The 15,180-nt window shown below is 35.2% G+C and overlaps 1 protein-coding gene and 1 pseudogene across 2 annotated transcripts; both read right to left on the bottom strand.

Moving 5' to 3' along the window:
* Positions 1-4,851: 4,851 nt before the first annotated feature.
* LOC18614009 (hydroquinone glucosyltransferase pseudogene) lies at positions 4,852-6,330 on the bottom strand (annotated as a pseudogene).
* A 3,147-nt stretch (positions 6,331-9,477) lies between these two features.
* TBL26 (TRICHOME BIREFRINGENCE-LIKE 26) lies at positions 9,478-12,563 on the bottom strand. Of its 2 annotated transcripts, none has more exons than XM_007051542.3 (3): positions 12,278-12,563; positions 11,368-11,645; positions 9,478-10,428 (listed from the first exon to the last, which is right to left on the bottom strand). In XM_007051542.3, exons 1-3 carry the CDS (start codon positions 12,561-12,563, stop codon positions 9,646-9,648), a joined length of 1,347 nt encoding a protein of 448 aa, XP_007051604.3. In that variant the 3' UTR covers positions 9,478-9,645. The 2 variants fall into 2 exon arrangements, with proteins under 2 accessions (XP_007051604.3, XP_007051603.3); XM_007051541.3 differs by having other exon boundaries at positions 11,368-11,651.
* Between the last annotated feature and the right edge of the window lie 2,617 nt (positions 12,564-15,180).

The raw sequence follows: 15,180 nt of genomic DNA on the forward strand, positions 1-15,180 counted from the left end.
GCATCAGATTACTCATGGGTTTAATCTTATCTTCACGCTCGTTCCTGGCCCTACATCATCCATATTCGTGCATGTGGCCAAGCAGAATAAATCCAGGCAAAGAGAAACATTCTACAGAAAAGGGTAAAATTTCAGTAATTTCCTTTTTAACTGAATCCCAGGCTGACCACTACCACGTCTTCAAATTGAAGATTTCAAATTACAATTCGGCTCCCCACTGATCAAACTACTAAATTTTGAGAAAAATAAAATAAAAGAAACATTATTAGTCTCTCCTCGGACCCAGCATTAAAGGGAGTGGACATGAACTTTATTGCAAATTTTTTATGTCTGGTTGTCTTGCTTGTTGATAACTCTTACAACATGAAGGTGACTTTAGATCTAATCTCACTTTGCACATACATATTTAAAGATTTTTAAGGATTACTAGAAAACATGCATGTTCTTAAGTCTAGCTTCATTCATTTGCCAAATACTGCAAATGACCAACAGCTCTAGTAAAACTAGTATTAATTAAAGTAATTAACCCAATATTGGACCTACAAGCTTCTAAGTTGGGCATATAGCTTTTTAATTTAGCTTCGTAAATATTTGGGTACTATGCATATAACCCAAAATCAAAGTTTTTATTTATTGTCCATCTCCCAAGCCGCGTACCTGAATTATTTCCTTTTTCTGATACAATAATTGTTTCCCTTTTGTTCGCTTATGAGTTTGCTTTCCCCGATTGTGTCCATGCTTTGTACACAATTTCTTGGTTGGCCCTTTCCTGGCTCAAATCTTTTCCACTTATCATAGCCAAACATTCCCAGAAAAGTTACATACAGGAAACAAATGCATTCGATTCACACCATTCCGCAAAAGGAAATTGAGTGAGGTCGATCCTATTAACAAGTTTCTATAAACCTTTATTAAAGATAACTAGCTTTTGTCATTTTCAAAATAATTTCATGTAATGCTTGTATGTACTTTTTAACATGTCTCATTACTTTATTTTAAATCAAATTAATTAATTATTATTATTAAACGTATTGCTTACCATGACGCTGAGTGCATTGTTAATTATAATAGGCATTATCGAATAATTAAAAAAAATAACCATTTTTGTTCTGAGGTTCATGTCTTTTCATTGCATGATGATGATCATATGGAAAATAAATAAATAAATAAAGTAGAAGAGAGCAGAATTTATAGTTGGCGAAGGACCAACCAGTGTCTACTGTCGAGCTAGTTTCGATAACAACGAGAGGAAATACATGGAAGCACCGGTTGCGACAATGTCGAATCAATCCAAAAATATTCATGTAATATTTCACTACCTTCTTGGTTCAGACGAACTATTTTTAAATATTTTTTTAATTGGTTCAGAACCGTTAATGATATATGCAAATTATTAGTTCAAGTTACATAAAACACCTAATCCTGAAGTAACAAAAGAGGATTTTGTGCATGGTGCTATTTTATACTACCATAACAAAATTAGCTATTAATACTAATTAATTACTACTAAATATTAGGGACCATACTACATTAAAGATATTAATATATAAGAAATTATTAAAATACAATGACGGTGTTATGATGAAAAGATGATGCAAAAATATGGTATTAATATATGCCAGTGTTAATTGCTGATGCAAATGACGACAATCGTGATGTTGCTAATAGTAACAAACCTAATTTAATTAATTTCTGTATTAATTAGTTTTTTTATGATAATTTATACTCTCATTTTAACTAATAAAAGTCAGCTTAAGAATCTTCAAAAAAAATAAAAAAAAAAGTCAGCTTAAACGTACTTGCTATGGTACTATATTATTTATTTGTTTTCAAGATTTTACTATCATATTTGACCTTGTTCATAATTAGACTTTCGGAAGGCTTCAAATTCGAGCCACTTGTTCTGATTTTAGAAGAGAATGGCGCACGTGTGACGTTCTTCAAACAAAGATTTTTCTCTTTTTTTAAGGTCCACAAAAGAGATGGGAAATAGAACCAAAAAAATGATCAAGGCTGTTAACAGCGCGACGTCCCACTTTCAAGAACCCACGAAGAAATTTGCTTGTTCATTTAGATTTTAAAATTTTTTAAAAATAAATATTTTTAAAATTATAAGTATTTATTTTTTAACATTTTTTAATGTTTATTTTTATTTACTAAAGAGATGATAATATTTAAATCACTAATGATAGACAAAGTATTAAATATAAAACTATAACACGATGCACACTCCCACTTTTAAAAACTGAAGAATTTGATTATTCATTTATATTTTAATTTAAATGATAAAGATGTTTTATTTTTGAGGTTTTTTCTTGGTATTCTACTAATATTATAAATGTGTGAACTGCGTGGGATTTACGGGAATATAATTTAGGTTGATCAAGAGTTTGAGTTTTTTGTAGATTTGGTAATTCGTATTTTCGTATCTTAATTGTGTCGACAAAATTTAAAAACGAAACATAATAAAAATAAATTCAAACATGATATGAATAATTATTTGTATCAACATATTGAGCATGTATACAGCTACGTTTAATAACTGTGTAATACGACACGATTAACACGTTTATTTAATTTGTCAAAAATTTTTATATGACATGATTAATAAACACGACTAAACATATTTTTTATCTAACATGATTAAAACATTTGATACGTTTAACACGACTAAATTAAAATATTTATAATTAAATATAATTTTATTATTCAATTTTAAAATAAATAATTATAATAAAATAATAATATCAAATATAATAAAATTTGACATAAATAACATACATAAAATTTATTATCATACTAATAAAATCTATCATTATTTAAGTAAAATTAAAATAGTATTTGACTATTAATTTTAACTCGTTGATAAACGTATCATATATATACGTATAAATATAATAATAATTAATTAAATATATTACTCGTGCCTTTAAGACAAGAAAATTGTGTCTTATCCGTGTCAACGTGATTAAAATAAAAAACACGATAATACTTAATCTAATTTTATTTAATTTTGTATTTTTTCATATCGGATTTAAAATTATCAAATTAAATTTTCTATAAGAGCTTGTCAAAAGCTTTTTGTGCAGTGTTGGTATAATTATTCAGTTATCTTGTCACTAGAGTTAGAAAGCCGTAAGGAGTCTACAATTGAATAGGTCATAGACTTGTATTGGCATTGTGCTTTCGATACGATAATAATATCAATAAAATTGAAACTTTCCAAAAAAAGTGATAAAGATTTCCACAATAAAAAAATTAAAAGATAAAAAATGGAAATATTTGGATAAAAATTTCTAATTCGACTTTGGATTGCGTTTTTACTTTTCTAATTCGACTTTGGATAACATATTGGTGTCTTTACTTTTCTATAACTCATAATAAACAGCCGCCATCATTGATCATTGTATGCTCATAGTTCTGGGCTTTAATCCAACATTCTAACAAATTTATGTTATCTATGCATTATAACCCATATTTTAGTTGGAACTTTGAATCACTTAGTAGATTAATTAATAAGAATTTTAGAGAACTCCCTACCTGTAAATGATTCTGTTCACATATTAGTGACTCTTCAATGTATATTCATTAAATTCTTGGTAACAAGGTATTCTTCGTTCCTCTGCTAAGATAAATAAAAATTTTCACTCATCCAAAAAAAAAATAAAAGGAAAAATCCTTTGACGACTTTACTTACTTCAGTCTTATTTTAATCATTAATCCAATCTCTTGATTGACTTGTTATGCTTATATGGTTAATAAACCTCCAACGGACTCGCACCTATGTCTGAATATGCTGTCATGTAATGTTTCGCTTTAGCGTTACCAATTCGGCAATTCCCATGTACATCATGATGATAAGCATATGAGACAGAAAAGCTGTTACGAAGAAATTTGATTTGCTACAGAAACCATATATACAACAAATTCTTCGTGTAATAATGTAAAGTTCAGATTGGATAGACATGCAACCAAACTGAAAAAGGCAAACTCCATTCTTGGTTATAAGTTATGTCCTTTGGATTCTTCCACTCGAGCTCCAATTTGGGTATTGAAAAGAGTTCTCTAGATTACTCTTCAGCCTCCATTTCGATATTGCAATGTTGGAATTAGTCTCAAGAGTCAATATATAAGGTTGGGGGCCATTACCCATTTTCCATTCGTTTTTGGTCTCAACGTGCCACTTATTTTATTCCAACTAAACATTGCTGCATTTATAATTTTAATGCTGTCGGAGTAAAGAAACATTTCTCTGAAGGTTTTGACGATGGAATTTCATCCAATGTGGGGTAAGATATCCACAGGCTAAGGATCTTGATTTATAGCGAATAAGATACATAGTCATGGCAGCATCATATCTTAATTTGTCCCTTGGCGGAGTTTTTGGGATGTTGACCAAAGTTTGTCAGGTCTTCCCAGTGAGCCATTAGGGCACACCCCAAGAACTCTATTGGTTCAGGAAGGTATCTTATATCTACGTTCACAAGGAAATGATGACATTGTTATCAAGCATTTCTTCAGAGGGATAATGGGGCACAACTTTATTCGACGCCCATGTTAACAAATCATCAATCTTCTAGAGAACAATTGAATAAACAAATACCTGATAATATTCTATGTTTTTTACCGAAAACAAAGACGTTTGGAGACTAAGAAATGGGCTTGGGACTTGCTTTTCAACTGGGCATTGGAAAAATTGAGGTTGAATTGGTTGATCCACAGATTAAAAACCCTTCCTTACTCTATGCCGATACTTTGAATTGACTTTCCTCAAGTAATTGGAACTTATGCATATTCATGGAGAAAGAAAGAGGGGGGGCAGATCAAATTGTCAGGACAGGTGTTAGCTTGCAATTCAATGAAGCTCCTTTTGTTCACACAAAATAGTGTCATTGAAATGAAACAGCACGTTTTTAACTAAAATGAAACAAAAGAAGAATCCAGCCAGCAGTCCCTTGTTACAAGGAATTTTTATGGAGGATGAAACAACTTTGAATTCATATGCTCTTCTGGCTCTTCCATCTGAGCACTAGCTGAGAGAGTGATTTTGTGGACGACCCACCCTCAGTCACAGCCTTGGCAGCAGCGGCCTTACACTTGTTCATTTCTTCACGAATTATCATGCCTTCTTCTCCCTTTATCAAACTCTTGACAACCTCTATTTCTTCTCGTTCCACAAGGCCGTTTTGGTTAACTTTTGGTCTCAATGCCACGTTTATGCCATCAGCTAGCAAAACCGCATTCATTCTTTGCTCGGCGTATAGAGGCCAAGCAATCATTGGTACGCCATTGGCAATGCTCTCAAGAACCGAATTCCAGCCACAATGGGTTAGGAAGCCACCAGTCGAGCCATGACCTAGAGTCTCTTTTTGTGGAGCCCAAGATGGCAATACTAGACCCTTTCCTTTCGTCCTATCGGGAAATCGTTCTGGCAAAAAGTCCAAAGGTTCTCTGCTGCTTTGTGGACCAAATTATGAGCCCATAGGAGACTTTTCATTTGGAGGTCTTACAACCCATAGGAATCTTTGCTCACTCATTTCTAAGCCCAAAGCTAATTCGGTGAGCTGATCAAAGGAGAGAGTGCCCCGCTGCCAAATGAAACAAGCAGAACTGCTCGGTTGATCATCTAACCATTTAAGACACTGAGACTCATCAACCCCACCACTTGAACCGGTTTGCAAGCGTGGCCCAATAGCGTAAACGGGCGGCTTATTGGGTTCCCTCTGTTGCAAAGCCTCGATAGTTTCTGGTTTCAAGTCCGTGAAGCTGTTTAATAGCACACCCTCAGCTAAGCTGTATCGATTTGCCTGTTTAAGCGTTCACTTATATGAATCTTTGCTTCGATCTTGCAGCTCTACAGGAAAATCTCTACCGTGAACAGGGATGGACCCTGGCAATTTCAGTGGTTCAGGAAGGTCCATGAAGTCACGGGAAACCGTCTCATCTAACCTTGGCAGGGCAAACATAAGAGCCAAAGACATAGCTAAGGAGGGAAAGTAAACGCATGATGGGATCTCAAATTCCATTGCAACGTCAAAAACAGAAGTGGCGAAAAGATCAACAACCAAAGCCGTGGGTCTGTTACTTTCAACCAATGACTTGAACACATGGCGAAGTGAAGACAGAGCGCCTGATTGCTATGGAAACCCTGGTTTCAGGGTCAGAGCTAACTGGTGGAATGCTATGATTGAGAGCTCCAAGGAGGTCCGTTTGTCCTTTTGTTGACATCGTGAGAACGATGAGAGTGACAGTCCAGTCGTGGGAGTGAACAAGGTCTTTGTCAAATTCAACTAGTGGAATGAGTTGACCCATGCCTGGAGTTGGTAGCATGACTATAAGTGCGGTTTCTGTGCCATGGTCGGTTGGCTAAGTTCACTGAAGAAAGGGCAATGGAGAAAACTTGACTATGATAAGTGGAATCAGATGGCTCAGATGTTACTGAAAACGAAGGCAGAGCGGTCCATATAATATATATATATATATATATGCCTACATTTTTCGGTTCATCGGCAGCTAGGTTCAACCCCCCACCCCAAACCAAAGGGTATATCTTTCTTTAATCATTGGTTTGTTCGCCATTTTGTTAAGAATAAGAGGAAAGGTTTTTCTATTCTTCAAAATGGTTATAAAAAATTATGTATATGATTGGCTGTGTTCTAAAGAGAGTTGAACCAAAGTTGATCGGAGGTTAGAATTTGATGGATGGGCTCTATTTGCAAATTCTCGGTTAGTTCATTGGTGGCTCAAATATTCTTTTAATCATCTACTTTTATTTCTAAAGATATAAACTATTGCTTTGATCAGTAAAGCTAATTAAAAGCAGCCTACTGGTCGAATGTGACCATCAGTCCATCAAAATATTATAAATTGGACGAAGGCGCAATATTCAGTGACTTGATTAATACACTTAGCCGCCTTGTTCTGTCTTATGTGCTGGACAGTGTCCATTGAGCACTGACTAGATTGCTAGAAAGCTATCTTTCTTTGATATCAGTTTAGATACGATGAAATTTTTGTAACTCTCATCTCTAGTTTAGCTACGTTTTACTCTTAACTTCGCTTGGATTCTCTTCAAATGTTTGTGGCATCAACCGGCATGGCTGTGGCAGCCCTCGTCCGAGCACATTATGGGGTTTTTTTTTAATTTGATGTTTTATGAGTGTATAAATATTATATTATTAATGCATCCAATATTATATATGATCTTGTAAATAAATAAATTTAACTTTTGATTTGTATATGGAGTTGTCAATACATTTATTTAATACTAATAATGTTATTTAATTAATTAATTTTCTTAATTTATATTAAAATAAAATGAAAGAAGAAAAAAGAGTGGATTTTTATTTTTTTTTAAAGCATGAGATTGTCCCTATTATTGAAAACGATAGATGGCTGGCCTATGGATTAGGGCCCAGAGTTGAGCCCAATTTAACCCAATCAAAGTAGAACCCAAGAAAGCCTCAGCTTAGCCCATTGGGAACTCCTCTCTTTTATAAGCAACCGAGTTGGTTTTGACGAATTATTGGAATGTTGGAGATCCAAGGAGAAAGAAAGAAAGCTGAAACTCATCGCAGAAGAAAAAGAAAACAAAAAAGGAAAGATGATTCACCGGAAATGGAGTTTGCTAACAGGCCCAGTCGCCATCCTCGGCGGAATCGTGGGAGCCACCGTTGTCGCCCACTTACTCTTTGTCGACGTAATTTCTTTTTTCCCTTTCCCTTCCCTTCTATTTTTTAAACCCTAGTTCACATGTAAACAGGACATTAGGAATAATGTTTCTTTACTCTTTTTACTTCAATAAAATTTACTCATTAGGAACTTTATTTGGTTTCCAATCCATCGAAATATTGCTGATTGTGGCCGTAGAAAGTATATGGAGCCATTGTTAGGCAATTAATATAATTGGGAAAATCAGCTTTTTGAGTGTCCTGTTATTCTAGTTCTATTTTGTTCTTTGATTTAAATTGAAATGGATGGAATGTTATAATTTAAGGAACATAAAGATTTAAATGATTTTTTTTTATTTAGTTTATAGGTTACAGAAAATCTAGATTCACTGTTCCAAGTTTCTTCATTAGATCCAAATTGAAGTTTCTTTTGTATTTGAACTTTGAATTGCAGTTAAATTGAATGAAAAATTAAATTTAAGAGGTGGAAAAGAAAATGCATACAAGAAATTGCAGTTGGAAAATGAGAAAGGATCATATTTGTGTGCACGTGTGATGTGTTTTTCGTCACCGTTTGTCTAGGTATTTTCGTGTGGATTATATTAAAATCGAGATACTTCTGACTTCATGTAAGTTACTCTGTCTAACATCTTGCTAAAATTATGAATGTTGCAGGATCCATATCTTAAACCGAAGAAGAAGCAGATGGATACCCCAGCATTGACCAAGTAGAAAGAAGTTGACAGTGGCTTGTTGGTTCTGGTACTAGCTTTCTATGACCTCACTTGAGCAGGCAAATGCCTAGGTTGCTGTTTGAAACATGAGTTCTTTGTTGAATAATATCAAATCTGATGATTGTGTAATTTCAGCTAGCTTCTCTTTTGTGTCTCTTAATAAGAATTCAACTACAATGTTCTTAGAACATTGAAACTCAGAACTTGTATAAAGTTACACCTGCCAGACAACTTTGCAAATCAACATGATTAAGCAGGTTTTAGCTACCAGTTCCATACTTCTTTCCCCATTTATGGATTTACTGTTTCCACTATATTTCTTGACATGTACATCAGTTATGTGCCTTCATGTGTGCATTTATCTCTGAATGAAAATCAATTGTTTGCAGCAATCAAGGCTGACATCCTTTGTGTTGACTTGAAACCTGTTTGGAATCTGGTAAATCTTGATAAATCCTTGGATAAGATTCACTGGAGTGGCAGATTGCTAATAGCTCCATATCTACTGTCTCAGAAGTGTAGGTATCATCACAATTGGTTTGGGATAAGGTACAAAAATTTACCATTCTATTGTAATTTATTACTGTACTTTTTAATTTGGTTCAGAAATGATCAAAAGTTAGCAGTAAAAAAAAATTTCTTTAGAAAATGAAAGAATATTTTATAAAATATTTTTAATTTTTATCATTTTTTTAACCGAATTATAATGCACAATAGTAAATTGCATTTGCTTAAAGATAGATGGTAAATTTGATTCATCATCATAAGTAAAAATGGCAAATCTAGATCTTTTACTAAATTTGACTGGTCATTTTAAGTGTAGATATTTTCCTAGTTGGTTTTAATTTCTTTCGAGATGCTAATAGGATAAGGTAGAGTTGAAGAAAAATATAGTGCACACTGTGCAATGTCCTTCATTTGGTAGATGAATCTAAGTGTCTTTGTTCGTTAGTATTGTTTTTATCGGTACAATGACGAAGGCCGAAGCCTGTCAAGACTCAAGCTATACAGTGTGTAATACCTAGCTTTGTTGCCTAAGAATGTTCAACGCGATGAAATAAGATAATTACAAGTGACCACCTCTGGCCTCCCAGATGCCTTGGATGCCCAAGAGCTCGTTCATTCATTCTCAAAAAAAACAAAAAAAAAAAATCCTGTTCGTTCATATAAATTATATAATCAAAGAATTGTACAACCTAGTATCTCAAATCCACAAAAAGGAAAAAAAAAAAAAAGATCAATTATTGGTGTATTCCTCTATTTATCATCTCCATTAGTAAATCATTCCAAGAGTCTATGGGCCCTGGTAAGCACCAGTGCAAACAATCATTCTGCGCTTGGGCATTCTTATCCTTAGCAAATGGCTGGAACTGCCGATAGGGTCCCGGATGCCCATCAGGCCTTAGCAGAGAAAGGCGAGTGGTATCTAGTAATTTCAAGATCACCCCATTTTCAGCTCCCACAGGAGCAGCCTTCTCATATTCTTCCAACTCAATGTCCCGCATTACAATATCTACATCTTTCATATCCACCTCACCATCCTTAAATGGTGCAGTTCTGTTACAGGTCCCTCCGCTGAACCATTCTCCATTCTCGAAGTGGTCTGGGGTTGTGGTTCGGAGGAAAATAAAAGCTTTGTGACCAGAGTTCGTCATAAAGTTCAGCACCGTCTTCAGTGCTCTGCGGTAGGCGTAGTCAAAACCCAACTCTGTTAAGTTCTTTCCTGGACAGTAATGGCAACCTGTCACTGTATCATTCTCACGGTATATCGCAGTTTTAAGAAACCACTTTCCACCTGCGATCACGGCATAATCGAAGTTCTTGTACTGTTCAGTCCATGTTTCATCAAGTTTATCGAGATGGAGCTGAATTTCCGATGAAGAAACCCCATTCATATCTTCAAAAATATCAGCTTTCAACAGGAATGGGGTCCAAACCACTGAGAGGGTGAAGTTGTGCGAGGGGAAGTGCCATCTCTTGGATCTATATTCCTCGTCGTGATAGACCTCGACAGCTTGTTCCACCTGTGGGGCATAAGTTGATCAATTATACCATCTGAGAATATGATGCTAATCGAACAAGACACAACAGAAACATTTACCCACAGTTAGGCTAACATATCAGGCTATGGTAGGTCCTTGCAACAGAATTGTATAGAATGTACAGGTAGTAGGTAATATTGTTGATCAGATCTTTGGGTTTCAATGAAAACTAAATTCAGTCCCACCATAAGATTAGATCAGAGTCGGTACCCAATGCAATATACAATTCTAGAAATTTGCTGACAAATAATGAATAACTATAAACATACTTAAACCATCTCTGTTAAACGGCCTCTTGCTGTATGTAGATATGAAATTTTAACTTGCTATGAAAGTAAAAACAGAATGAACCTGAAGCTGATTGTTTCCTTGTTAACAAATGAGAAATTATGAATCCATTGCAAATCATTTAAGCTCCAGAAAACATTTTAAAATTGGACAAACAATTACAACCCTTCGCTTCCATGGTAGGTGAACCAGCTATGGGGAGAGACTCGATAACGAATTGACACCTTAAAAAGAGAAGCCTAATCGTCAAAGCAAAGCTGTCATCCACTACTAATTAAGACTATCCCATCGACCCCAGAAGGAGTTGAGATGGGAGACCCACAACAAAAGCCAGTAAGCATTTGGATCCTTATTACCGCTAAAAAATGTCTTGTCCGGCAATTAGGACTCTACCCTACAAAAATATGGAAGTTTGCATAATAGTAAATGGGGTGTTCGAGACCATTAGGAGCTTCAAGACAAGAGGCAAATAAAAATTCCACAGGAAAAAGCAGCCAAACTTTTAAGGACGTGACATTACTTGCAAAGAAACTGTTGTCGATCATCACAAAAAATTCAATCATTTTTGCAATCTGCTTAGTAAAAATAGTTAAATGTAGTTAAACAGAAACATGTGTAAAGAAAAGCACGTACCTGAGAGAGAATGCAAAGCAAAGATTGGACATGGTTACGGGAGATGGAATCACCAATAAATGCCCATGATTTGTTCCTCGTGGAATCAAGAAACTTCCCCGGATCGAACCTGGGTAATTCACAATCCCGGGGATTCCACCGCCAGTAAAGGTAGCCTGAATCGGGTCTCCCATTTCTCATACAATTCTGATGACCTTCAATTTCATGGCAACTTGCATTTGTGTAAGCTGGAGCTGATGGGTCCGGCACCCAATCCCCCGTGAATATATCACATTCAGCTGCAACTGCATACGTAGAATTAGGACTAATTTCTAAAGCAGAAATATACATATGAATGATTAGAGATTGCTGAAGACAGAAGCAAGGAATGGCATAATGATAGCCGTAGCACAATGTCACAGCTTGCCGAATATAATATGTGAGGAGTGTTTTTTTCTAGATGACAAAGGTTTTTTTGGCTGTCTATAGTTCAATACAAACTGCTAGAGATCTACATCTTCTTTTACTTAAATGGATCAAACTGGAATGGGGTAAGAGTAAATTCCAATCACACAGATATTTTGAACCCAAACAATCAGTCCATTTCCTGAAAGGAATTTTAAACATAGTAGGATCAATCCTCCGTAAAACCAAATAATGGGTAAAAAATAGAAGTAATTTTTAGGGAAATGGGCAAAAAAAGAAAGAATAAGAAGATTATAAACCAATGGCCCTCTTTTCACCCGCTTACTCAATGTCTCAATCCAAATTCATGCATAGTTTATCAATTTCTAATAAAGGAATCACTAACATGTAGACAGAAAAGAAGGAAAAAGACAGAGAGTCTAAACAGGAAGAAACACTTATTTCCTCACTTTGATTTGCATTTCTCATTTGAATACAAGCCAAAATTTTGAAGACAAAATCTTACCATTCGGAAACGCCTGGCTCTCATTTGCCAACAAATCACCAGAACTGGGAGCTTGAGCAGGCAAAGAAGAAGAAGAAGAAGGAGACAGAGGAGGAGACTCGGTTATAGAATTAGTCTCTACAAGAGGAGGCGTCTCAACAATTGATGAAGAGAACCTGATGGAATCAGAGACAAATAGACGAAAAGCAAGACCTAGTAACAGAAAAGAGATTGCAAACTTTACAAAGACATGATGGCGTTTGTGTAGTGATGAAGGGTTCAAATCTATCCTCATTTCCTTCAGCATTTTGGGGGGTGGTGTCACGCAGACCAAGAAAGTCTGTCCTTCAATGTTTGTAGAGAGAGAGAGAGAGAAGAAAGATGACGCTGGGACTGAAACTGGTTTTCCGCAACCACCCAAAGGTGTTTTTAGATGAAGTTTTTCAGTTGAGTTTTGTTGAAGTGGTTACGACAAGTTTGCTACAAGGACATCTCTCCTCTACAAGACTTGGGGACTTGAGATTCCTGTTGGATTTTTGTGTTTGTGGTGTTAGGGAATGTTTGGTCGATAAATACTAGTACTATAATTTAAAAAAAAAAAAAGAGTAAAATGGTGAAAGAAAATGAGAGGTTTCATACTTTCATTGTCATGAAAACGTACAGAAAATTGCTTAATTCCTTGTCTTTCTGGTTTATTGTTGGGTACAGGTAAAAAAAGGAGGCAATTATTCAACAAATTCCTACGTAAAACAAATTGGTAGATGCTTAGCTTTATGGATTTCTTGCAATGTGATGATGGTAAGTGTAATAGCAACTGAATTAAAATTAACGCGGAGCCATGAAAATTATGCAGATTGACATTGATATTGGGACTGTATATGAGTGATTGTTTCGACCATACTTATTGAGATGGTACATTGTTGGTGGGAAATAGCTTAGCAATAATTGAAATAGTTTAATGAAATGGCCTAATGGGACCATTTTATGATGAGCAAAGATCAAGAATGCAACCAAAAAAAGAAGTAGCAATGACCCAAAGATCAGAAAAAAAAGAAATGTACATGTGCTCTTCAAAGAATGTAAATCATTTTTTTTTCCAAATCTAAATATATTGTACTATCATATATAATAATATAATAAGGTGATAATATTGCAAAAAAATTAGATCCAATTCACATGGTCTGCCCCTCTCCTCCTACACCTTAGATCCATTAATCAGTGTTGTGGATGCGAAGTACAGCTGGCTCGAACTTTGCTTCTGTCTTTTAGCCTTTAACGTCATGAATGGACCATTTCACCAATTCATCATCCTTGTTTCTCTTTCTTACCTTCATTGGAATATTTGAAGGAAACCCAATCTTCATTATGGTTTAAAGACTTGTACTCTTTGTTTTGCTTTGCTTTTTCTGTTACAGAATATTGTTCCTTACTCGAGTTATTGCCTTCTGAAATGGGTTCGATGCAGTTGTTAATTCCTGCCGATTTAACTAGTGTGTTCTGTTACTTTTGATTCGGTAGGTGCTTGCTTTGCTTTATGAGATTTGATTTGCTCGCAGTTAAATGACCCAAGCCTTCTATCTTTTTGGCTGTCCGGTCTTCTTTCTGCCATGAATACGTGTATGATTTATTCTTCTGGTCAATATCAGGGCATTAAGCCAGTCAAAACCCAATAAAAATATATATGTTTTAGTGGACGAATGAAAAATGAGATGCTTAAACTAAACTAAACAATGATTTGAGGGATGGAAATGAGACATGTGAACAAGCTTTGACAGATGGAGATAATTTGTTCTCACGTGCCATGAGTGTGAAAATGTGTTTATTTAATCGAGTAAAAATTGGAAGAATCAGACAGGGAAGAGGAACATGCCATGAATGTGAGGACATCTATAGTCTTATTGTCCCATGCAACAGTGAAATTTCGTTTATATTCTCAAGAATAAAGTGGGTCTTCTCGTATCCCAATGTGGACATTGGCCACATTGGGTCGTGTCCTTCCCAATAATTAAACTTTACTAGTACTGTTTCATTATATGATATATGACAATGGAAACTATTCTCATTGCTTTATTTTATGACAATGGAAACTATTCTCATTGCTTTATTAGTCTATCTTTAGAGTCTAGTTCTGATGCTAATCACAAAACTAGATGCTCCAGGGCTTTTGGTAAATTACTTAATTAAGCCAGTCGTTTATAGTTTTTAACCTTTGATCAGCAACAAAAAAGCTTACGACCAGAATAAATGGATTTGTATCCAAACATTTGATTCCATAATTGTCCTAAAATCACTTATTAGAAAAGATTGTTTGGAATCTTCCTTTCTTTCAAATTAAAAAAAAAAATAAAGATAAGAAGAGGCAATGGGCCCATTCCAGAGATTAGGCCCACCAGCGAGGTCCACTTAGTACCCTGACCTGATGAGTACCGAAGAGTGCAAGGGCAAATTACCCAAAGCGTATGTCTTGTTCTTGTGTTGTCTGCAAGATCAACCAATGATTGTTTTGTTTGGGCTAATCAACTTAGAGATTCGAGCCCCTTCAACAGTGACTTCACATGCCGACTAAGTCTTGAGTCTGGAGTGGGATCACGGATCGACTCATCACTCAATTCCTTTGCTCCATTGAGATTGTTCTTTGTAAACAATTAGAAAATGTTCCACAACTCCTAGCTCTCACAAGAATCTGTATACTACAATCTCAATCGTGGTTATGTCAAGCACGTTTCCCTCAATCAGTTCTTAAATTAACCACGTTTTGTATATCTTAAGCTAATAAAATGGTATAAAGTAACCGTTGATATCTTTGTCACATAAGCATCTAGGTGGAGCACACATGGCTAAATAGCAGTGCGATGCTGTTTGGTGCTTATGTGTCACCAACGTGGCAAAGAACCAGAGTAACAATACATGTTTGTGCTATCTAC

The sequence above is a fragment of the Theobroma cacao genome, chromosome 1 (genome assembly GCF_053813885.1).
Source record: "Theobroma cacao isolate CCN51 chromosome 1, ASM5381388v1, whole genome shotgun sequence".
Taxonomy (NCBI): domain Eukaryota; kingdom Viridiplantae; phylum Streptophyta; class Magnoliopsida; order Malvales; family Malvaceae; genus Theobroma; species Theobroma cacao.